Raw genomic sequence first — 24868 nt, forward strand, 5'->3', positions numbered from 1 at the left:
TTAAACTACCTGACAGCTTAAAATGGTGCTGATACGTTATTGCATCGGAAATAACAGTCGCTAATTATCAGAGATATTTATTAAATTTTTTCCAATAATACTTTTATTTACAGTCCATTAAGCTTTAAAAGCAGGAGTTTTACTTCTAACAGCTGTTAGAAATGTTTATTTACAGAGTAACTCAAGTGAAAGATCTGCAGATGTGGAAGTACTTTTACTCAAACACTGAACATTAAGCACAGTGTTGTGGTACTTATGTCATTCCTTACTCTTACTTTATACTGTTTTATACTTACATCCCATTAATTAAAAAAATATAGAGGTTTGCATGTTAAAAATATACTTATGATATAATGTTACAGATGAATCTAACCAACTGAATATATAATAGTAGTAGAGTTGACTTCACATCAACCAGCTACAACTGTAAAATGCACCTTATACATCACTGCATCAGAAGTAATATTATTAAGACCTTAAGTGCATTTTGTTATAGTAATATAATTTAATATACAAAAAGGATTTCTAAATACAGCTGGTGTTTTATAGTGTTTCTTGTTGCCACCTAAAGAGAAAGATCTGCAGATGTGGAAGTACTTTTACTTTTATTGTATAAGAATTACTGTATATATCCCTCACTCTTACTTTTTACTAATTTACACTTAAACTCCATTGAAAACTTCATTTTTATTTTAAAACTTAAAGTTGCTTTGGGTGCAGCAGGAAAAATCAACTTCCTTCTAATCAACTTAAAAATTACGATGCATTGTTGAAAATGTTATTACTCATTTATACATTCGTCCACCACTGATGTATTAATTTGCTGTAAAATTGAATTCGACTTAATTTGATATTATTTTACTGTCGTTAAATTTCATTTAAAAATACAAAAATACACGAGCAGGCGGAACGATAGTCGTGATAAAGCTTCAGTTCCCACCCGGCGCGTAAACATCAGCGCACCCGGAAAGAGGCGCAGCGTGGAGAGCGAGGCCCGCAGCCGCTGACGAGTGAAGCTTAAAACTCTGATTTATGGTTCATTTCCAACATGAATAACTCGACGGACGGGACGTGGAACAGTTTACCTGTTAAACTAAACGAGAGGATTTTAGAAACACTCGATGAGCTGAAATTCACTCACATGACACCTGTACAGGTAACATCTACACTTTAAACCTGAACACTCGTCACTTCACTTAACGCATCACACTCATCCTTGTTTCTTCTTCACAGTCGGCGTGTATCCCGCTGTTCATGAGTAACAAAGATGTGGCTGCTGAGGCGGTAAGTACGCAGTTTAATATTTTTAAAAAAAGTACATTTACTCAAGTACTGTACTTCACAAGTACTTCCATTTTAAACTACTTTACACTTCTACTCTGCTACATTTTAGAAGCCAGTATTTTACTTTTAAATCCACTGCATATATTCAGATCAATTAAACAAAATCTAAATAAACTAATAAAATATTAAGTATTATTATGGATTGAACCTCCCAGCAGTGAATAAAGTCATTAAAATGATCTTCACCTTTAGCAGCTACAACATTAGTGATGTTTACACACGAAGGCTGGAAAAAGTATTGACGCTTAAAAACCTTTTTTTTTTTTTTTTAATATCACGTTTAAATCATTACAGTACGATCAATCAATAGTATCAAAAGTACCAAAGCTATAAAACAAATCTAATTCTAAGTGCTATCTTAGTGAAATTGGTTTTGCTGCAAAACGTATACTTGGAAAGTGTGCAGGTTGTTGATTTATTTTTAAAAAAGATTAAAAAATGTTATTTTATTTTACTTCATTCATTTTTATTGTCTGGGACTTTTTTATTCTACTTATTGTGGTATTTAAGGAAGAATTGAAATTGTTTTTATATAATTGGGGCTGCAGCTAATGATTATTTTCATAGTCATTAGTTGGAACCAGCAGATGTTTGTTATTTTAACTTGAAAAATTACTAAATTAATTATCAAAGTAGTTGCTGGCTGATTGTTGCGGCTGTAGACTGTTTGATCATTTATGCTCTGGTAAATGGTTCCAGGTAGGGATCTGAGGGAAAATACTTTTTTTATTTTATTTCTTGATTTATTTCATTTTTTTTTTCTGTGCAGTTTGTTAAATGTCGTGCCTTTGCAGGTGACTGGGAGCGGAAAGACGCTCGCCTTTGTGATTCCTATCATAGAGCTGCTCCTCAAGAGAGAAGAGAAGCTGAAGAAGATGCAGGTGAGGATGAGACTTAATTTACATTTTCCACCTGGAACATTTAGACTCAGTGTTGAGGGGAGAACCAGGGTTTAGATGGTCTTTAAATGTTTTTTTTCTGCAGGTTGGTGCTCTGGTGATCACTCCCACAAGAGAACTGGCCCTTCAGATCAGTGAAGTGATCAATCAGTTCATCCAAAAATTCCCACAGTTTACGTGAGTCCAGAGTGACTGAAGACGACCTGAATCTTCTTCATTCTTCACCTCCTTCAATCATATTCTAACAAATAAAACAAATCTGAATGTTTTCAGTTTGTAAATTAGTATTTTAATAACTGGATTTTGGTGTAATAACATGTCAGGCATCACAATGGAGCTGAAACATTTTCTACATTCTCTGTTTTTAGTTGTTAAAATGCTTCATGTTTGTTTTTCAGGCAGATTTTATTGATCGGTGGCAGCAACCCGATCGAGGATGTGGAGAAGTTCAAGGATCAGGGGTACGTGACCGTCTGAAAGACTGCAGGAAAACAGTACAACGTGTTAACAGCCAGGCTAATAGTTTTCCCTTGTTTCCAGTCTTTATGCTAAGCTAAGCTAACCAGCTGCTGGCTGTAGCTTCACATTAACTGACAGAAATGAGTGGTATCGATCTTCTGAGGGTTACCAGCCGATATTCATTATAAATGATTTGATTGGTGGTCTCGATAAACACAGATCAGAAGAGCCAATCAGGTGACGAAGCAGCAGGGTCTGAAATTAACACCAGCTAAGAGCTGAATGTCAGGAGATTTTCTGTGTGGAACAACTGGTAAATCCTGTAAATGTATCTGTGCACACAGACGGGTAAACGTTTGTACTGAAGAAGAGAGTCTCTGTCATGTTTTGGTGTAATTTACTGCTTCTGTTGTCGGTTTACAGGGGCAGGGACTTCATGGTGCATTCAAGTGCCTCTTGTAAATTCAGAAATCTACATTTAAATTGCTACATTTAAAAATGATCACTAACTTTCTTACTGAACAACTGAAATATCAGCCAAAATGGTCGCAACCAAATCTGATTGTGGATTTTGAGAAGTGTGACACCCCTACAGTGAACTTTATTAAAGTGCTCACTACAGACCACCATGGTCAGTTTGTTGAACCACTGAGCTGCAGGACGCCTCAGAGTCAGCTGAGTGTTTCTCTTTACGACTTTCGTTTTGCGTATTTCAGAGCCAACATTGTGATTGCGACGCCGGGCCGTCTGGAGGACATGTTCAGGAGGAAGTCAGACGGTCTGGACTTGGCGAGCTCGGTCAGGAGTCTGGATGTGCTGGTTCTGGACGAGGCCGACAGACTGCTGGACATGGGCTTCGAGGCCAGGTGAGACATGAGCTCAGTGTGTGGAGTCCTGGGACGACTGTTTGGCCTCTGGTGGAGAACTAATGATTATTCACTTAACCTATCAACTAATGCATTGATTATTAGAGAGATTATTTTTTATTACTCAATTAATATAGACTAAGAATTAATTGACCTTAATGCTAATCTGTGTTTGTGTGTCAGTCTGAACACCATCCTGGGCTACCTGCCCAAACAGAGACGTACAGGCCTGTTTTCAGCCACTCAGACGCAGGAGCTGGAGAAGCTCGTGAGGGCCGGCCTCAGGAACCCCGTACGCATCGCTGTCAAAGAAAAGGGCGTGGCCGCCACCAACGTGCAGAAGACACCCTCCAGACTCTCCAACTACTACACCGTGAGTCGGCTCAGCGCGACGCCCGCCTCGTATCTGTCAGACTGAAGTTTAACGCGCAGCACTGACACAAATATTCTCATTTCAGATCTGCAGAGCTGAAAACAAGTTCAACAGCCTGGTGACGTTTCTACGGCAACACAAGCATGAGAAGCATCTGGTCTTCTTCAGGTTTGTTAAAGCGACAGTTCAGATTGTTTGAAGTGTGTCTGTATGAGGTTCTTCGTCACAGTCGGTGTGTTACCTACAGAAGATGGAGGTCGACACGCCTCTAGTCACTCTCTCCAAACCAACCAAACTCCACAGATGAATTCAGTCATTTTATCTGACGGTACACAGGAGTTGTTGGTCTACTGCTGCCTCGATCTTTAAGTCTGTTTGTGTAAGTGTGTGACTTTATTGAATTCAAACTATCCTTTTAAAACAGGATAAAGTTACAGAATAACACAAACTAACAGACTGAGGCAGCGGTGGACCAGCGACCCCTGTGTTCTGCGAGGTAAAAGGAGATGACTTGTGTCCGTCTCCTCCTCAGTACGTGTGCGTGTGTGGAGTACTACGGTCGAGCTCTGGAGACTCTGGTGAAGAAGGTCACCGTCCACCTCATCCACGGCAAGATGAAACACAAACGCAACAAGATCTTTGCAGACTTTCGGAGCCTGAAGAGGTGAGACTGTACAGGTGCAGTAAATCTGCTTGTGTCGTGTTATTGGCGCTCTGTGACTAATACGTTATTTTTTCATCTCCTTTTCATGTCACAGTGGGATCCTGGTGTGTACAGATGTGATGGCCAGAGGCATCGATATCCCAGATGTGAACTGGGTGCTGCAGTACGATCCTCCCAGCAGTGCCAGGTGAGCGAGCAAAACAAAGTCTCTAAAACCTTCACCACCGGATCTGAGAGGCCAAATTATTAATGATGTATTTCTTATATTAAAGTGACATAAAAAAAAAAGTCTCCAGGATTTTGTGGGCCTTTTTTGGGATTGTTGCCTAAAAATATCTGATTTCATGACAGCTTTTCTAAAAAACTGATGTTTGCTTCATTTTTTGAAATGAAATTGCAGGAGCAAGTTTTTTTGTATAGTTCATTAAAAGGGAGAATAACAAACTATTCTGATAATCAATGAATCGGTTTAAGTTTCTTAAATGTGAATATTTTCTGGTTTCTTTATATTTTCTAACATTTATAAACGATTAATGGATTAATTGAGAGAATAATCGACTGTGAAAATAAGTTAGTTGCAGCCCTACATGTCACCAGCCAGGTGGAAACATTCCTGCAGAATAAAATAAGTTTCATGATTTTAATTCTACAAACGTGTTTTTTGCTCAGCTGTATTTCTGTTTTCTCGTCTTGGTCTCAGTGCCTTCGTACATCGATGTGGACGTACAGCTCGCATCGGCAATCAGGGCAACGCCCTCGTCTTTCTGCTGCCGATGGAGGAGACCTACGTCAACTTTTTGTCCATCAACCAGAAGGTGAGTTCTTTTCTAATATTTTACAAAAACAAACGCACTTTGACGGATCACATTTGTCTGTGAGCGTCACATTACAGCCTGTTTCACAGCTGCAGATTACTGAGCCGTTTTTTAATTTTACACTGGATGAGAAATAAATTGTATCTTACATGTCCTTCATAAATGTCTTTTGTCTTTTCTTTAGTGTCCCCTCCAGTCGATGCCCTCTATAAGTGATGTTGTGGATGTGCTTCCTAAAGTCCAGGCCATGTGTCTGGCTGACCGCGCCATGTTTGACAGAAGCATGAGAGCCTTCGTCTCGTACGTCCAGGCCTACGCCAAACACGAGTGTAGTCTCATTTTCAGAGTCAAAGGTGAAAACAGACACTTTACATCTCAGATTCACTTCTGTAACAAACACAAAGTACCAACGTAACCTTTTGGGTTTAATTTCTGTCTCTAGATCTGGACTTTGCCTCTTTAGCTCGCGGCTTCGCCCTCCTCCGTCTGCCCAAGATGCCGGAGCTGAGGGGGAAGACGTTTCCTGATTTCGTTGAGACGACGGTGGACACGGACACCATCCGCTACAAGGACAAGAACAGGGAGAAACAGAGACAGAAGATGCTCGCAGAGCAGAAAGACAAGACTCCCCTTCCCAAGAAGACCTTTGTCAAGAACCAGGCCTGGTCCAAACAGAAAACCAGGAAGGAACGCAGGCAAAAGAGGGCGGCCAAGAGGAAGCATGATCAGGTACAGTCAGTGTAATACCTACAGTAGATGGAGGTCGACATGTCTCCAGTTTGGGGTCAGCAACATGTCCAATTTAAGTGTACGCTATATTTTTTAATATTTTCACTGTTACCTACTGAAGCTAATTTACCGACTATTTATAATTACTTCATACAACTCGACATCAGATAATCCAAACTATGCCTTTAAATGCAGTGATAAAACTGGCTGTATTTATTCATTTCTTCTTTTATCTGGTGTGTCTGCAGAGCTCTGACGAGGACGATGAAGACATAAAGGAGCTGTTAAATGACACTCGCCTCCTCAAGAAACTGAAGAAAGGACGAATCAGCGAGGAGGACTTTGAGAAACAGATCACGAGCAACACAAAGTCAAAACACAGAACAGAAGCAACACAGGACAGCTCAGGGGACGAGGACATATGATCCAACAGCCGCATTCAACTCTGTCTGTGTAAAAATTCAATTAAACTCCTTTTTATGTTCATTTCCCTTTTGATGATGGATTTTTTTTATTGAGAATTGTGAGGCACGAGTTATAAATAAAGCTTGATGAGTTCGTCGCTTACGGCCGACGGGGTGAGGACTCCCAGGTCAGTGAAGAGGAGGGTGATGAGGGAGGGAGGCGTGTAGTCGATCATCGGATGCTCCTCCGACAGGTTCTGTACCGTCCTCAGGGTGTCGGCTTTGTACTGCGGAGACGAGGAGAAGACACGTAAAGAACAACTCTGAAATAGATCAAAAGTAAGTGTAGATATTAAAGGGATAGTTCGGATTCTTTGAAGTGTGATAGAACCAGCATGGAACCTAACTAATGTTCTGCTACTTTAAAAAAAAAATCTGTGTCAGCTTTAGTGTACGCTGGAATATTTTCAGAGCTTTACTTTTCTATCACACTTTTTTTTTTAACTGTCAAACTGTGAAATATCAGTCTGCAAACCAACCAAACTCCACAGGAGAAATCAGTCATTTTACCTCAGAACACAGGAGTTGCTCGTCTGCCGCGATCGGTCATGTGACTTCTGTGATTCTGAACTAACTGAGGTGAAGTAAATATTCTTAATATGTTCTGCTGTTGATCCTGTCCACAGCAGTACGGTTCATTGCTTAGCTTCCACGCTGGTGCTGCTGTTACAGGTAATACACTGACCTGAAGTACCTCACTTCAAAGAATCTGAACTATCCCTTTAAATTCTCTGACGTCGTACCTTAAATTTATCCGGGACGTCCTGTTGGTTGAGTGGATACAGACGGACGAATTTGAAGCTCTCCGCCACAACGTAGAAGGGCTTGTTGTGAGCTTTGGAGCACACGGCCATCTGATACGTGCCGATCTGCAAGAATGAATGAATGAATGAATGAATAAATAAATAAACACTGGTACCGGTTCTGCAGAATCACCGATGTCAACGCAAAGAGAGTCACACGTGTCTGTGACACAGATCTTGAATATTCAGGGAAACTCACCTTGTTGATGATTCCTCCGCTCTCAACGACTCCCTCTGCACCGACAATCACCAGGTCGACTTTCTCTAAGACGTACCTGAAAAAAAAAGACAAAAGCAAACTGAAGAAATGCAGCTGAGTTCACGCTGACGATGCATTTTCTTCTAACTTAAATAATAATAAATATATTCACCCCACGGCCGCGTCCAGGACCACCGTTACTGGAACATTAAGTTTTCTAAGAGCTTCGGCCATCTGTCGTCTGAATACAGACGGGATGAAGAACAAAAAAAGACTGATTCAGTGAGAGTTTGTCCCTTCAGAATAAAATAAAGGCACAGTTTACAGACAGTGTTCACTCACCCAGCTGAGTCAGGCTGCGATTCAGTCACGTAGACAGAGAAGCGTTTCTTCTCAGCTACAGCTTTCTCCAGAACCCTGAGGACGACTCTGGAGTACGAGTGAGTCAGGATTTTCTACAAAAACAAGAGAAAGTCAGTGAAAGGCCTCCATGCTGTATTTATAAAGAGTTGACTGTGTGTCTGTGTCTTTCTGGAGGACAGTAAAGACCTTCAGTCACAGCGGTCAGATTTCAGACCTGCTCAAAGTAAAAGAACTTCTGTGGACGACGACGTTCTGCAGGACTCGCAGCTTGAATAAGTTGTTCCGTTTGTTAGAACTCAGACTGTTGCCAAAGATTTTCACTGATATTGCAACTCTGATATGATTTCTGATATTTGGAGGCATGAAAATTTTTACATCATTATTCTGTTTTTCATTGAGAAAAATCTACCAAATGTACCAACTATTAAATTACTTGGCAACTATTCTGATAATCAGTTTGGATCATTTTTTAAAAGAAATGTCAAAATTCTCTGATTTCAGCTTCTTCAGTGTGAATATTCTCTGCTTTCTTTACTCCTCTCTGACAGTAAGCTGAGTTGTGGACAAAAGACATTTGAGGACATCATCTTGGACTTTGATCAACATTTTTTTTTACATTTTATGAACCAAACAACTAATCAATTAATCCTAAAAATGCCTGACAGATTAATTGATAATGGAAATAATCAGTTGCAGCCCTACACAGAAGTTTTCTTAAGTCTGCAGAATCCACGATAACTTCACAAACAAAAAAAAATTATTATTATTTATTTTTGATTTTATTTATTGAGTTTTTATTGCACCTCCTGTGATTTGAAAATTGCAGTAGACTGCAGTGATTTCAGTAAAACTTGGATTAATTGTTCATCCGGGCCGATGGTGTCAAATTAAGTCCTCAAATGTTTGATAAATTGTCCCACAAGGATCAATATTCAGCCCACCTGCTTTTCAGTCTGGAAATGACTTTGTGCCTTCGTGGTGTTAGAGATGCACGTCAGGCTCAGGGCTGCAACTAACAATGATTTTCACATCCGATTGACCTGTTGATTATTTTTTTGAGTAATTGATTAGTTTTCTGGTCTACAAAATATCAGAAAATGGTGAAAAGTGTCAAATGTCTTGTTTTGCTCACGACCCAAAGATATTAAGTTTGTTGTCACAGAGGAGTAAAGAAACCAGAAAATATTCACACAAACAGTTCAGACCTAATCTGTTCCCAGTACGAGTTCCTGATTGATTAAATCTCACCTGACAGTAAATAAACAGTAACTCGTCTGTGAAAGAAATACTCACAGCGCCGTCTTTGATGAAGGTGTGACAGAGTTTTGCCACCTTGGCCCTGGACATTGAGATCTTCTCGAGGAACAGTTCTCCTCTCTCCTCCATCATCTTCTTACAGCGAGACAGATCCTGACAGAGGAACAACACGACTTAATGCGCTCAGTGGTTCTCCTGTCGTCTGGGAGCGGGGAACTTCTGATTTTGGAGTTTTGTGGAAATGAGTGTGGACAAGAAGTAGTGGAGGGACTTCAGTCACATGACTGTGACCATGTCTCACCTGGTGCTCCAGCGATGTGAGAGTGATGAATCGCAGGAAGAGTTCTCCTCCTGAGGACACGGCCACAGACGAGTCCACTCCCGTCAGACAGTCTGTGGCCCACGTCAGGCTCTCCCTCAGGCCCAGGATCGTCTCTCCTGAGGACGGCAGGGACAACTCGTCAGAACGGAGAAGCTGTGGTTCATTTATAACCGGTGCATGAAAAATGGTGGTGGACCGAATGAATGAGTGGACAGACCTTTGTCTCTCTTGAGGAACTCCAGCAGGGTGCGGATGGCGGCCACAGCCGAGGCCATGTCCGGGTCTTTCCTCATCTGAGCCCTGAAATACTCGACCAGCTCTGAACCAACCACGAGAAAACACATGAACATGGATCATATCTGCGCTTCTCACCACAGAATATTACAGATGTAACAATAAATCAAACATCATAATATCACAATTAAAAAAAGTCTCAAAACCCGATCAGTCTGTGACCATAAACTGAAATATTACTCAGTTATTTTATACCTGACTCTGAACTGTTGTGACCATCGATTCATCATTTGAGTCATTTTTTTGAAGAAAAATTTCCAAATGATCCGATTTCAGCTTCTCAAATGTGAATATTTTCCATTATGAGTCAATCTGTTGATCATTTTCTCACTTAATCAATTTGGTTCATAAAAGGTCAGAAAATGGTGAAAAATGTTGATCAAAGTCCAAGATGACGTCCTCAAATGTATTGTTTTGTCCACAACTCAAAGATATTCAGTTTACTGTCAGAGAGAAGGAAAGAAACCAGAAAATATTTCTTGGGATGTATAAGAGTTGATTTTTGCTGATATCTGATATTACCAATACCAATTTATTGACATATTTTTTCCACCTAATATCAGAGAAGGTCAAGTCTCTCCTTCACAGAACATATTAATATGTCTCCTCTTATCATGATGACAGACGCAGGTTTAATACGATTCTGTTCAAAATGTACACAGTCTTTGGATTGTGGACAGAACAGGACATCATGGGACACCACCATGGGCTTTAGTAGAGCTGCAACCATTAATCAATTATTATTCAATTGTCAAATCAATTGCCAGCTATTGTGATATTCAAATCTCGTTTTGAGTCATTTTCTGTTTAAAAAAAAAGTCCAAATTCTCTGATTTCAGCTTCCTAAATGTGATTAAATGTGACAGTAAAATGAATATCTTTGTATTTTCAACATAACACATCTGAGGACGTCAGCTTGGGCTTTTAGAAAACGACAGGTCAATCAGTGATGAAAATAATCAGTCCCAGGGTTTGGGAGACATTTTTCAGAATTTTCTGACTAAACAACTAATTGACTGAGCGAAATATGATCGACAGATTAATCGATAATGCAAATAATCGTTAGCTGCAGCCTTCTTAGTATCATTACATCCCTAAAAAAGAAGAGCTGGTAAATTTCAGACAACTTACCTTCTTCATTCATCCTGAAAACCTACAAATCGGCCTCAGAGCTGAAGACTTTCAGGTTAAAACAAAAAGCGGCTGATATCTGTGGACTGTCAGTTTTTCTGACACATGCTACAACTGCAGCCTCCGTCACTGCAGCAGCTTCCTTCAAATATAATTTCACACTCAATTTAAAAATAAATGAACAGTTTCAGACCGACTTCTCACAAAGCTGCCACAAAAACACGAATCAGTCTGTCTGCAAAGTTTTCTTGTCACTATTTGCTGAGTTGCACCGCATTAGCTCATCTCTCAAAGAGCTGCGTGTGTCGCGAAGACATGACGTAACACGTTTTTTTCGCCCCAACGTCATGGCACTTCCTGGTGCTGTCGGAAATGTGAGCTTTCATAGATGTACTGTTAATATTTAGGCAAAAAATTGTGTATGTTTGTAATTTTTGCAGTATATAGATATGAATTATATAACAAAAAATTAATATTTGCCTGATGTCTTTACATCCGTTTTTTATTAATAAAATTTACAAACAAACATAAATAAAATAAAATAAAACTCATACATGATATATGTGGATACATGGAGAGATAGAAATGCAATTCAGAATAGTTGAAAAAAAAGGGATTTTAACAATAATATAAAAATACAATGCAACAAATAAATAAATACATTGGGTAGACATGCAGAGAAAAAATGTTTATTATTATTATTATTATTATTATTATTATTATTATTATAATACTACTACTAATAATAATAATAATCTTTTTTTTTTTTTTTTTTCTTTAGCTTTCTTGTGTAATTTGTATTTTGTTTTGTTTTTGTTTATGTTGTGAATTGAGGGACACTGTGGCCACCTGAGGTTATTAAATATATAGAAGATATAAAATACAATTGGGAAAAAAACATGTATATAAATTTTGATTACGCGGTTCTCAAACCTCATTTATTCATGAAACACAGGAAATAAACATGAATTCAGATGTGTCTCCTTTTGCTCCTGTGAGACTTCAGGTGACTGAAGCTCTTTTCTGCAGTTTTTGAACGCACCACCAGAGGGCGACATGCTCACACTCAAGCTCTAAATGAGCAAACTGCAACTGTCATGAGATTTATTGATCAAATCTGAGTTTGAGTTTTTCGGCATTAATGCTCAGAGTTCACAACTGAATACAAGCCGAATTTATAGTCAGAAAAATGTAAATATAATATTTATATTTAGTATATTTATATTTAGTAGTAGTGGAGTAGAAGTATGAAGTTGCATAAAATGTACATACTCAAGTAAAGAACAAGTACCTGAAAGTAAATGAGGTACTTGGTACTTGAGTAAATGTTTTTTTATTTCTTTACTGCCTTGTTATTATTACTGTATGTTCTGTTTGTGATCAATACCATGTATTGATCATTGATCCTGAGTCATGTAATAAAAAAATCTGTGTCACATCAAGAACAACTTAAGACTTTTTATTATAATGAAGTATTTTTACATTATAGTGTACTTTTTCTTAAATAAGTAATCCGAATACTTCCACCACTGCAATATAGCTGATTGTGATTCTTTAGGCTTTTGTCGTTTGCTGAAGTAACATTTTCAAATGTAGGACTTTTACTTGTAATTCAGTATTTTACTTAAGTAAATACTGTGAATACTTCCCCTGGCACATTCTGATTATTTAATTCTAATACTTTAGTACTTTTACTTTAAATGTAGGAGTTTTATTACTTGTAATTGATTATTTTTACAGTGTGGTATTAATACTTTTACTTAAGTAAAGTAATACTTCATCCAGTACTGCAATTAAGCTGATTCTGATGCTCTAATCTTTTTGCATTTTCAGTGCAGGACTTTTACTTGTAATGTAGTATTTTTACTGTGTTATACAGTGTATACTTTTACATAAGTAAAGGATCTGAGTACTTCCTCCACCACTAATTAAACTAATCTAAACTAATTGTGTAAAGCCACTCTTACTTACGTAACATTTTCAGTATATGACTTTTACTTGTAACAAAGTATTTTTACAGTGTGGTATACTTTTACTTAAGTACAGTATCTGAATACCTCCTCCACCACTGCAATCAAGCTGATTCTGAATCTGTAATTCAAACACTTTTGTAGTTTTATTTTAACTGTAGGACTTTTAATTCTAATGTAGTATTTTACCAGTGTGGTATTAGTAGTTTTACTTGAGTAAAGACTGTGAATACTTCCTCCTGCACTGAGAATATCCAGGCAGTTTGCAGCCTCTTTGTTCTCCTACACACACACACACACACACACACACACACACACACACACACACACACACACACACACACACACACACACACACACACACACACACACACACACACACACACGCGCAGCAGGGAGACAGATCTCTCCTCACAGTGCAGCTGCAGCCAGGCTCCTCTCTCCACTCTGCTCTGCTACATCAGTCCGCGCATGCGCAGTGGCTCCTCTGTGCGCTCTACTGTTTGCATTGTGTCTGAACTGCCGGCGAGCTTTAAAAATATTATACCCACCGCGGCAATGTCGGGCAGGTCGGTCCGAGCTGAGACCCGGAGCAGGGCGAAAGATGACATCAAGAGGGTCATGGCCGCTATTGAGAAAGTACGAAAATGGTAAGAGGAGAAAGAGAAAGAAGCGGGTTCGTTATCTAACACGAGAAAGGCTCGCTTGTTGGGGGAGGAGAGGGAAGGAGCGAGACGGAGTGAGGGATGAAATTGAAAGAAAAGGACAATTTTTTTTTGAACGGGGATTCACGGCAGATGTACTTGCAGCTCAGGTGCACCGGGGCGCACTAGTGCGGTGCACCGCCCCGTCCGTCGTCTGGCTGCCGTATCAAACATACAACATGTACCCGGTGTGGGTTTTTTTTTTTCTCTCGCTGATTTTAACGGCAAGGGTTGAACCCAGAAGCCATTTCGATGCAGTCACATGAAGCCATTGCTGCCCGCTGTTTGAGCTCGTGGCTCAGGCGGCGGTTTTTAGGACCGAAACGTCCAATAACTCTCGACTTGGAAACAATTTGACGACGGCGCTCTTGAGTCGGAGTAGTTTAGTCCGTCTGGAGTTTTAAATTAAGCGCTTTGAGTCGCCCTTTAGGTCTGCTAGAGAATAAGGCTCGGTGGGGGTTGGGAGAGGGAAGTAGGCTACAGTAGTGCATGGCTGAACACGTAGTGACTCAGTCTTTACAACGTTTTACACTAAAATAAACACTTAAATCCACATCTAACGGCTCCAATATCGATCGTTTGGCTTCGACACGATTGTTATTTGAGGTGTGTAACCCCGCCCCGGTGGCACGTTTGATGGGATATTTGTTATCAGGTGTTTTAATCAAACGTCCCCAGGTCAAAGTCAGGAGAACTTATGACATTAACGTTAATGTAACTAAGTATTGTAGTTTTGTTAAAATAAATGTATATATCTGGGTACAAACAGATGATGTTAAATTTAATGTTTTTTTTTTAATTGTTTATTTTTTTGACATTTTCATATGTTTGTAACGATAATTTGTTTTATGTTGCTGAAACTTAGTCTGACACCGTATACTACGAGTTAAAAAGTTACTACTAATGACATTAAATACTTTTACTAAAGTACTGTACTTAAGATAATAATTTAAGATAACTGAATCTCCCGTTTTACTTGGTTAATCAAACGTCTCCAGGTCAAAATCAGGACAGGTTGGTGACAATAATGTTAATATAACTAATGATTTTGGTTTTGTCAAACTGAATTTTATACTTTCAGGTACAAAAAGACACAATTAAATTTAATGTATTTTTTCAGATTATTATTTTTTTTAACCTTTTTATACGTTTGTAACAAATTTGTTTTATGTTGCTGAAACTTAATCTAACACTGTATACCAATACATGTATACAATAAAGTTAGTTTATAATGAAACTAAATACATTGTACTGCACTTAAGTACAAATTTAAGATAACTGTTCTTAAATAATCTCATTTTATCTGTTTAATCAAATGTTCTTGTGTTCAAGTCAGAACAAGTTGGTGACAATAATTATATTATTAATGTAGCTACTTATTTTAGTTTTGTCAAACTGAATTTTATACTTTTGGGTGTCAACATTAAATTCAATGTATTTTTTTTTTTTAATCTTTTAGTACATTTTTAACAAGTATGTGTTTTTGATGTTGCTGAAACATTTTATACAACAAACTAATAAAGTTAGCTTATACTAATGAAAGTAAATATATTTACTCAAGTTCTGTACATAAAATACAATTTTACAATAATTGCACCTCATTTGCATAATCCCATTAGAAAACTTAAACTGTAAAATAGTTTAAACTTGCATAGTTTTTACATTTTACTGAATTCTGAGTATTTTTACTTTTATTCTTTAATGTCATTTTTAAGATTTTGCTTGTGATGGATTTTTATATCACAGCGTTACTATTTTTATGCACATTTTCTCTCACACGTTTCCTGCTGTGTTAACCACAACACCTTTCATTCACAGACAGATTTAAGTAGTTTATCAAACACAAATGCTAATAATTATCAGCCTCCAGGCTCTAAAATGTAATAATTGAGTGTTCTTCTTTGCATTATAGGACTGTTAATTTAATATCTTTGGGTTTGGGGCTGATGGTCGCGGTGTAATAATGTAATAATTGGCTCTGGGAAATTGTGAAGGTCATTTTAAATTATTGTCTGACATTCTGTAGACTAAACGGTTGATTGTTTAATTGAAAAAAACATCAAGAGATTAACAAAAATAATTAGCTGTAGCCTCAAGAATAATCTTGTTGTGTTCGTAGTCATTTCATCCCATCAGGAAGCCTTGTTTTTTTTTTAAATATTTATACAGTATAATTTATAAATGACTGTAGTTCTTGACTTAACGTCAGAGTCTTATTTTAGAGCCTGTGTTGGAGTGAAAATGTCTGTCGCCTTGGAGTCAGATATTTTTTTTCTTCTCGTCCACAGGGAGAAGAAATGGGTGACTGTCGGAGACACGTCTCTTCGTATCTACAAGTGGGTTCCAGTGACGGAGCCCAAATCAGATGATGTGAGTTCTCGCTCAGTCTTTAATCATATTAATTTTCATTAGCAGTGAACCCAAAACACACAGTAACCGCATGTTTTCAACTGGAAAACACAAGAACATTTTTGTTTCAAGGGTGAAACAGTTTTTGTAATGCAGTCTGTTTTCTGAGCCGCACCATTTTTATTTAGTTGTTTTAATTCTATGACATTGTTGCATGTTGTTTGCTTTTGAATGGATCTGTTGTGTTTGAGCACCTTTTCTCTCACTGTAGAAGAACAAGAATAAGAAGAAGGGCAAAGATGAGAAATACGGCTCAGAGTTGACGACTCCAGAGAACAGCTCCTCTCCGGGGATGATGGACATGCACGGTATGTTAGCAGAAGCTCTCTGCCACATCAACACTACTTTTACTGTTTGTTTTGGTAAAACACATAATTTGTGCTAAATTTCTGCCTGGCGACTTTTGAAGCCTGAGACTTTTGAAACATTGCTGTCCGTTTTAGTTTGAAAACTCCAGATTCTGTGATGCTGGCGAATAATTTCCCTGTTGATTAAACTGAATTTTTAATTTAGACTTGTTGACTAGTCTAACAGTAAGACAACACCTGGAAAGTAGTTAGAATTAAGCACAATTTATTCTGAAAAAATACTTTGTGTATTAAGAACCATTTGAAGCTGTTAATCACAGTCTACAATCATCAAATCATATTTTAAATGCTGCTGAAATGTGACTCTTTGCACTCTGCAGTACAAACACTGCACACTAACCTACTAAAACTCAATATCAGACAGAAACTCAGTAAATGCATCGACGTTTTAGTCTTAAAATTCAACAAAAACATAATTTAGCTGGAGCTGGCGTCAGCTGCCACACAGTGTGGCTAACGTTAGCAGAGCTAGCAGCAGCAGTCTGAGCTGAATGTGGTCACATGTTGCTCCACTAGAGTGATTATACACCCGTTTATTTTGTCACAGCCTGCAGTACATCCAACCTTATTTTACATTTTCCACATCAAAACGCCACCAAACTGCGCTGGTTTTACGAGCCGTCATCTGATCGACTTCGCTGATAACAACATCCAGGGTAGGGGGGACCATCGGGGCGTTTGTGCGGGGCGAGAGCGGCTGCTGACTGATGGGGCTGCGGCCCCGACTAGTGGTGGGCAGCTGTATAACATCTTTGAGGTTAACTGACATCGAATGTGATCAGAAATGTTGATAAATTGTTAAACCAGCTGGTGTGTCTGCTGCCTACCAGCGAGGGTGTCGATGTTTATAGTCGACTGATCGTGCACATCCCTGCTAATAAAACCAGGGTTTCACTTCCTGATTGACAGCTCAGCTCTGCTTGTAGTTGAGTCAGTCGGCTGTGTGGGCGGGGACTCGACAGCATAGTGCAAGATGGCGGCGCTCGTATCTGGGACATTTTGGCCAGTGGGGTGGAGCCTGTGTTTTCTTTATGTTGATGATCAGTATCGGTTCCGCCTCATCGTCAGACCGAGCAAAGAAATCTCAGGTCTTACTTTTCATCGTATCTCAGTCCCTCCAGGAAGCTGCGTTTGCTGTTTGACCAATCATGGTCGCTTCCTGCGAGTTCTCAGTGTACTGACTCAATGTTTTATTATTATTATTTTTATTTTATTTTATCACTGGTGCTAAAAAAGAACACAAGGTTTGTCATTGTTATTAACATTTATTAACACTCTGTACTCTTTCATATTTTATAATTATGTTTTGAATCAGTTTGAGTTCCAAACTTCAGATTTTGTGACATTTTTTTTTTTTTTTAGTTTTCCTGGTGACGTTATTCAGGACAGCGAGTTTTTATTCTTCCTGGAACAAGTTGCCTTTGATTTTTAATGAATTATACAAAAAAATTTCAGCTTTTTTTTCCCCAGTTGTCACTTGGTTCTGCAGTTTCATTGCAAAAAAGCCTACAAACATCTGGAACACGCACTGCAGTTTTTTAGATGAGCTGCCTTAAAATCAGGCAGTTTAGGCTGCAACCATCCTAAAATAAGCTCGCAAAAACCCTGGAGGGACTGAAGGCTCTTCCTCGTTGGTAATATTTTCTGCAGCTAAGCAACCAGCCACAGAGTGAACAATCTGCTTCCTGTTTACTCCGGCATGTTCACACCCAGTGTATGTGAATAGTCATGTGATGTGCATTTTCAGAAGTGATCGACTGATTAATGGATTAAACTGTTTTTTTTTTTTGTTTTTTTTAAATCTGATCGCCAATACGATAAATTAATTTAAAAAAGCCCCATTATTTCTGAGGTCTCACTCAGTGCCCCGCCCATACTGCTATCTGATTGGTTGAATATTGAAAACTTCTATTTTTGTATTGGAGTTTGTGTTATTCTAAATTTTGACACCAAGATTTTTATTTTTGCTGCAAATTGTCCATCAGTTCCAAATATTACCTATCAGTTTCCTTCATCACTAATAATCTGTATTGTATCATTTTTGCTGAATGTTTTTTTGTGGATCAGATAATCAATTGATAAACTGAAGTTTGCTGCCTGTCCAGTTTACAAGGAGAGACACTTTAAATAACAGAAAAATTACAAATACCTTGGAAAATGAAGTGAGTACCTGCACACGAGAGCAGTACTTCATATATTTGGTATCTTTTTACACATCTAAACCTTTTCTAACTGAAACATGCAGTCGGACAGAAAATTAAATCTTAAATCTTTAAAACCACCTCACAAATATATCGTTTAATTTTAGGCGGGTATATTAAAATAATAAAAAAAGACTTATCCTTTAAAACCATCTACAACACAGAGAGGAATTATTCAGAGACTCCAGAGGACTTTTTTTTTTGTTGCCGTCTCTAAATGCAGCCTGAGGCGATTTCAGCTTTCAACATTTTAATTAGAAATAAGCTGGTTTGTTGTATTTTAAAGTGTTAAATTTGGCTTTGAAAGCTGTTATCGTACCGAGTTCATCCATTCTGAGTTATTTGTACTCGTTTCACCCGAGGGCTTTTACACATCTAATATGAAAATCGACAGTCTGCTGAAAAATTCTGTTTTCTGTCTAAAATCAATGTTTGACCATCTCATAATGACAAAAACCAACTAAAGTGATTCTGCGATTATTTTTTACTGATACTGCATTTGCGATATAATTTTCAGTATTAGAGGGAATCATCATTTTTACATCATTATTCCTATTTTCACTGAAAAACATTAAAGGTCTGATTTTTGTGCATTAAATGATGCAGAACTGTAATGATCTGATGATTAATTGATTAGTTCTCAACTATTAAATTACATGGAAACTATTTTGATAATCAATTAATCAGTTTGGATCTTTCTTTTTTTTTTTTTAATTATCCAAATTCTCTGATTTCAGTTTCTTAAATGTGAATATTTTCTGGTTCCTCTCCTCTCTGACAGGAAACCGAGTATCTTTGAGTCAAAGACAAAACAAGACATTTTGAGGACGTCATCTTGAACTTTGGGAAACACTGATTGACATTTTCTGACATTTTAAGGACCAAACAACTAATCAATTAATCATAAAAATGACTGACAGATTAATTGATAATGAAAACGATCACAAGTTGCAGCTCTACAGAGAAGAATCTGATGTGTCTCTGCAGCATCACAACAATTTTACAAACTAAAATTGGAAAATTGCAGCGTTGTGACCGTGTTTGATTAAAATTTCGATTAATTGTCCTGCTGTGTCTCTCTGTCTTCTCCAGATGACAACAGCAACCAGAGCTCCATCGCCGACTCCTCCCCAGTGAAACAGGAAAACAGTTGTAGCACCAGTCCCACCCCCGAGCCCACCAACGTGTCCCACCGCGACAACAGCGAGGCCAAGACTGACCAGAGCCCGGACAGCAAGAGGGGTCAGACACACACACACACACCTTTAAACGACGGGGGCATCTAACGTCCTCACTGACAGCTAGCAGCTGTTAGCTTAGCAGAACAGCTGATCAGAGAGATCAGGGGTCTGCAACCTGCAGCTCTGGAGACACATGCAGCTCTGTATTCTCTCTCCAGATCCTCCTGTAACTGTAACAAAGAATTATCTGGAAAATGAATAATGTTTTATCTTTTTCATTTATTGAAAAAGTTGAGAAAACTCAAAATATCAATATCATCGTACTGCAGTAGAGTTGTATGAAAGTTTCTCATAGTTCAGAACACAAACTGGAGACACACAGAGGGGACACAGATGCAGAGCAGCTGTGGCTCCACTGTTCCCCTCGAGACTTCAACCGACAACCGTCTTTAAGGTTTCCTCTTTTATTCTTCTGCCTCGTCCTCAGACATCAATCGGTGCTGAAACCTGCGTCAGTGGTTCCCAAACTGCAACCTTTACAATCAAAAGAGACATTTTTGACAAGAAAAAGACCTGAGGACTTTTAAGTATTTTTTATAAGGCGTCCACAGCGAACTGATGGAGACTCAAGAAGACGAGCCACCCTCTAAAATTTAGATGACAAAATATTTTTTGGTGTACAGGCTACATATTTTTCTAATTAAAGCATTTAAGAATCAGTTTACACTGAAGAAATAGTTGAGACAACTCAACATTTATAGACACCTTGTTCAGTTTTGGAGCCACTGACCTCCATCATCACTTTGTTCTGGATTTGAAAAACACGGACTGGCCCTTTAAGTGAAGTTACTGTGTTACTGTGCAGTTACTTGACACGACCACACTGTGTCATTAAAGTGTCAGAAAGTACAACACGTCACCTGAGACACGTCCACCTCCTCGTCTCTGTTTCCTGACGTTCTGCTGTGTTTGACTCCTCAGGTAAGACCACCCCTTCATCAGAGACCTCAGAGAGAGCACAAAGTGCCAAGAGAGACAGTCTGTCCTCAGGGGACAAAGACTCTTCAGACAGCAAAGCCACTCAGGTATGATTTTCTCACTGATCTGAAATGATTTGCAGACATTATGAGTCCAGGGTTTGACTGTCAGTCACTGAGATTCTTCGTCTTTTAAAAAATGTCTGTTACTCTGCAGAACCCACAGACAAAAAGTTGACAGTGAGTCTGGACATTTGTTCCTGGAAAGAGTTTTTAAACTTAAATGTATCACAGACAGAACTCTGTTCTCCTGATATGTTAGTTTGGAGGCGTGTGTGATTGCTGCTCACGTGTCGACTTCACTTCTACAACTGCAGCCATAACGTGTGTTTCCTCCCGGCACTCTGTGAACGTTGAATGGATATTTATAGTCACACAGATGCAGACTGACTGCAGGGACCTGCTGTTCTCAGAGAACGTGTCACTATGTTCCCCTTTTAGAAACGTAAAGTTCTACAGGAACCAATAAATCCTTCATTCTTTGTATTAGAGCTGCAACAATCAATTGAATAATTGGTCATTGGCTTTGTTAAATACTTGACACTGATTGGTTAATTGCAGCATCCTAAGGTCTGTTATTTTTGTCAGTCCAGTTTGAGCATCGAAACATTTTTTTAACTACAGTATTTTGATAATAAATATATTGTTACGTCTCTATAAAAAGCCTTTTTCTCATATGTTTTTTCTTTTTCTTTCAGGACCTAGAGGAGGAGGCCCCGCCCAGCAAGAAAAGCAAACTGGAGTCCTCATCTCAGGACTTTGAGGAGAGTTAAATGTTTGGGGCTGAGTCATTTCTCTCCTTCACCCTCCTCCTCCTCTTCCTCCTCGTCTCCCTCTGCACCTCCCTCCATTAACTCTAGAAGATAATTTAGGGCTAATGGACACACCAGCTCTCCCCCTGCTCCTCTTTACTCCCCCCCACCTCCCCCTCTTCTATACCAAAGGGAGAATGGACGTCTCTCTTCCTCCCTCCTCCCCTCCCTCCTCCTCCTCCTCCTCCTCCCTAACACTCCTCTGCCACAGAGGGAGAATGGATATTACCTCTATTCACCGGTCCCCTCCGTGCTTCCTTCCAGTTCTCCACACTTTTTCACTAATGCCAAGAGAAGCTCTGAACCCCGGGGGCTGCAGTCCCTCCACCCCTCTGCCGCCAGGAGAGGGGAGGCGGGGGAGGCGGCGCTTTTCAGCCGAGCCGAGCCCAGCCAGCCACCGCCAGGCCAGACCCACAAACACTGACCTGCGATCTGTGACCAGAAGAGTTAACACTGGGGATCTGAGGTTGGGACGAGGTCGGCCCCCCCCCCGGACGCTGCTCTGACACCGCTTTATTCAAACTGTTTAGCTCAGGACACCCGCGAGGCTAACCCGGTCTCAAATCAGCGTCCACAGGGGTGCGGCGGCGGGGAAGACCTCCACCCTGACCACGTCACTTCAATCCTCCCGATTCGCCTCCTGTTAGACTAATGTTCTATATTTGTTTAGGAAAACGTTTAGGGTTTTTTTCTCAGGAGGGTCAATGCACTGTTATGGTATGTCACAATCGATCACAGATAGATTTGCTGCTGTAGTGGAAGTCTTTTTTCTCTATCCATGAAAAGTTCTCCATTCATTTTTTTTAAAGTGAGTTAGTTTGTAGAAGAAGAAGACGACGAAGACGACGGTACAGGTCAAGATAAACTCTTGGATAAGTAGTGAAGACAGGCGTAGGTAGCGTAGCTCCTGAAGGTGTGCCTTGAGTTGCAACGAGCGTTTTAGGTCAAGCAGGTTTTGATTTACAGTTTTTGTGCCATGTTTTGTTTTGTTTTTGTTTGTTTTTTTTGCCTTATAATCAATCATCACTAATTAGTATTCTCCGATATTTACATTCAACTACAACAGTTTTGTTTTTTATTTGAAGGAAGAGTTCAACTTTTTGGGAAACTTTTTTTAGAATTGGATGAGAAGATTGATTGAGCTCAGGCCAAGAGGCGTTTAGCTTAGTTTAGCTTAGCTTAGCGTAAAGACTGGAAACAGGTGGAAACAGCTAGCCTGAACTTGCGTAGCCTGATCTAGTTCCACACTTCGTTTCAGCGCTGGAGAAAAGTCTGGCTGAAGACACTTTTAGGGATGCATGATGTAGAATTTTCCAACCCATTTTGGCTGATTGCTGAAACTGATATGTGCACATCAGATTATTAAATTAATCGGCAACTACTTTGATGATTGATTAATCAATTTGAGTAATTTTTCAGATTAAAAAAAGTTACTCCTCTGACAGTAAACTGAATATGTTTGAGTTGTGGACAAAACGAGACGTTTGAGGACGTCATCTTGGTCACGTGAGGACATAGTTAAATCATTTTGGTAGAAATATCGGCAGTGATAATGGTGATATTTAAATTTATATCCAGTAATATCGTCCATCCCTGCCTGCTCTCTTTCTGGAATAGGTGGGAAAAACTCTTGCTTGTTTTTTATTTCTTTAAATCAATCACTGTTGCTGTTTCCTGTGTCCTTGTTTTGATGCTAAGTTCAATCATCTCATTCAATTCTCAGTAAAGTAGGTTTCCCAAAATGTTGAACTGTTCCTTTAAAGCAGGTAGAGACTGGAATTTGAACACTACCCAGAAGCTCTTCAGTTTTCTGTGAATCTGAACCTCATCAGTCGGAGCTCCTGGTCGCCGCTCTGTGTCGACTCAGACCGGTTTCTGGGACTTGTTTTTTTTTTTCTCCCCGTCTGGTCGACCGTCACGCCTCGTGTTTGATCACGTCTCTCTGTTCTGTGTGTCACTACTTATCTCTGACCTACACATGTTCCTGTAGCTCCAGACAGAACGCGGTCTCTGAGCTCAAACATTGGTTCTGATCCTCCTTCAAGGTGCTGTCTTATTGGCTGAATCCATACACCCACACACACACACACACACACACACACACACACACACGTGGCATCGAGATCTCGGCTTTGTGCAGATTTGTGCAATTTTACTTGAACTTTATCGTACGGATTCAGACCTGTGACCTCTAATGTACAACCTCACACATGGAAGATTTACGTTCATTAATCAATATGGATTGGAATCAACCGAATCACAAACCAATGACGTCATGACATTAACGGGGGCTGTAGAACAATTACTTGATCAGATTTCAACCAATCAGCATTCACGACATGGATGGAGAGAAAAGAAAAAAAAAAAAAAAGACAATTGTCTCAGTTTAGAGGATGGATTAGCATATACCTCATTCCCAGTCCAGCAGCGCTGGAACTTAAAATGCTATTGTATTGACATTAACAGTTATAAACAGCATTATGTACACTCAGTTTAAAAGAAAAATCTCACTTATGTTGTAGCTTTCACCTGATTGAGCCGATTGCTTATAGTTTGCTCATAACTGTGTGTTTAAAAAAAAAAAAGAGCTGTGAGATATAAAATCTTGTATGTTTTTTTTTTTTTTTTTTTTTCTTGGGACCATTTTGTTTCACTTTAGATCTTGTACAGATTTATGGTTTGGTTTGACTTATTTATTCCATCAGTAGTGCTTGGTTTTTATCATGTCCAATGGTTTGTTTTCTTAATAAAATTCACAAAAACTTTCCGGTGTTTGTCGTCAGTGTTTGGAGGGAAGAGAACCGTCTTAGATTGTCTTTAGAACAGGAGAACTCCTGACTGAAGAACTTGAAGGTGCAGCGAACTATTCTGATTTCTCTCTGCTACTTTTTTGTCTTTTGCTTTTTTAAATTTTCTCTTTTTGTCTGTTATGTTTCCAAATACGCTTTAGGTTCAACAGTCAGGATAATAACTTATATGCTTCTGTTTTAAAAAAAGAAAAAAAAAAAAAACTAATTTCATGAGGAAAAAGTAATATTTTCATAAAGTCTTGTCAGAAGAAGTTGTAATAAAAAAAGGTATAATATTTTGAGAAGAAAATTGTCATTTTTTTAAGGAAACAGTAAAAAGCCTTAATAAGTGAGTTAAGTCTTAATAACTTGAGAAAAAGAAGGTATTTTTAAGAAAAAAGTTGTAAGAAAAAAA

At 38.9% G+C, this 24868-nt stretch overlaps 3 protein-coding genes across 3 annotated transcripts; 2 read left to right on the forward strand and 1 right to left on the reverse strand.

The window, feature by feature from the left end:
* Positions 1 to 950: 950 nt before the first annotated feature.
* On the forward strand, positions 951 to 6635 carry ddx55 (DEAD (Asp-Glu-Ala-Asp) box polypeptide 55). The gene is made up of 14 exons (XM_084745890.1): positions 951 to 1156; positions 1234 to 1284; positions 2139 to 2225; positions 2329 to 2420; positions 2642 to 2704; positions 3419 to 3568; positions 3752 to 3941; positions 4027 to 4109; positions 4474 to 4605; positions 4700 to 4792; positions 5306 to 5420; positions 5605 to 5773; positions 5863 to 6149; positions 6398 to 6635. Exons 1-14 carry the CDS (start codon positions 1049 to 1051, stop codon positions 6572 to 6574), a joined length of 1797 nt encoding a protein of 598 aa, XP_084602016.1. The 5' UTR covers positions 951 to 1048; the 3' UTR covers positions 6575 to 6635.
* Positions 6624 to 11296, reverse strand: eif2b1 (eukaryotic translation initiation factor 2B, subunit 1 alpha). Its single transcript, XM_084745889.1, has 9 exons — positions 10983 to 11296; positions 9775 to 9876; positions 9537 to 9673; positions 9272 to 9388; positions 7958 to 8070; positions 7788 to 7856; positions 7616 to 7691; positions 7357 to 7482; positions 6624 to 6840 (listed from the first exon to the last, which is right to left on the reverse strand). The coding sequence occupies exons 1-9, from the start codon at positions 10993 to 10995 to the stop codon at positions 6685 to 6687; spliced, it is 909 nt and encodes a 302-aa protein (XP_084602015.1). The 5' UTR covers positions 10996 to 11296; the 3' UTR covers positions 6624 to 6684.
* A 2054-nt stretch (positions 11297 to 13350) lies between these two features.
* bcl7a (BAF chromatin remodeling complex subunit BCL7A) lies at positions 13351 to 23045 on the forward strand. Its single transcript, XM_084746221.1, has 6 exons — positions 13351 to 13602; positions 15945 to 16026; positions 16277 to 16373; positions 19727 to 19876; positions 20797 to 20900; positions 21551 to 23045. Exons 1-6 carry the CDS (start codon positions 13424 to 13426, stop codon positions 21623 to 21625), a joined length of 687 nt encoding a protein of 228 aa, XP_084602347.1. The 5' UTR covers positions 13351 to 13423; the 3' UTR covers positions 21626 to 23045.
* Positions 23046 to 24868: the final 1823 nt, after the last annotated feature.

This window comes from Lutjanus erythropterus, chromosome 20 (genome assembly GCF_056507025.1).
Source record: "Lutjanus erythropterus isolate fLutEry1 chromosome 20, fLutEry1.hap2, whole genome shotgun sequence".
NCBI classification, from domain to species: domain Eukaryota; kingdom Metazoa; phylum Chordata; class Actinopteri; order Lutjaniformes; family Lutjanidae; genus Lutjanus; species Lutjanus erythropterus.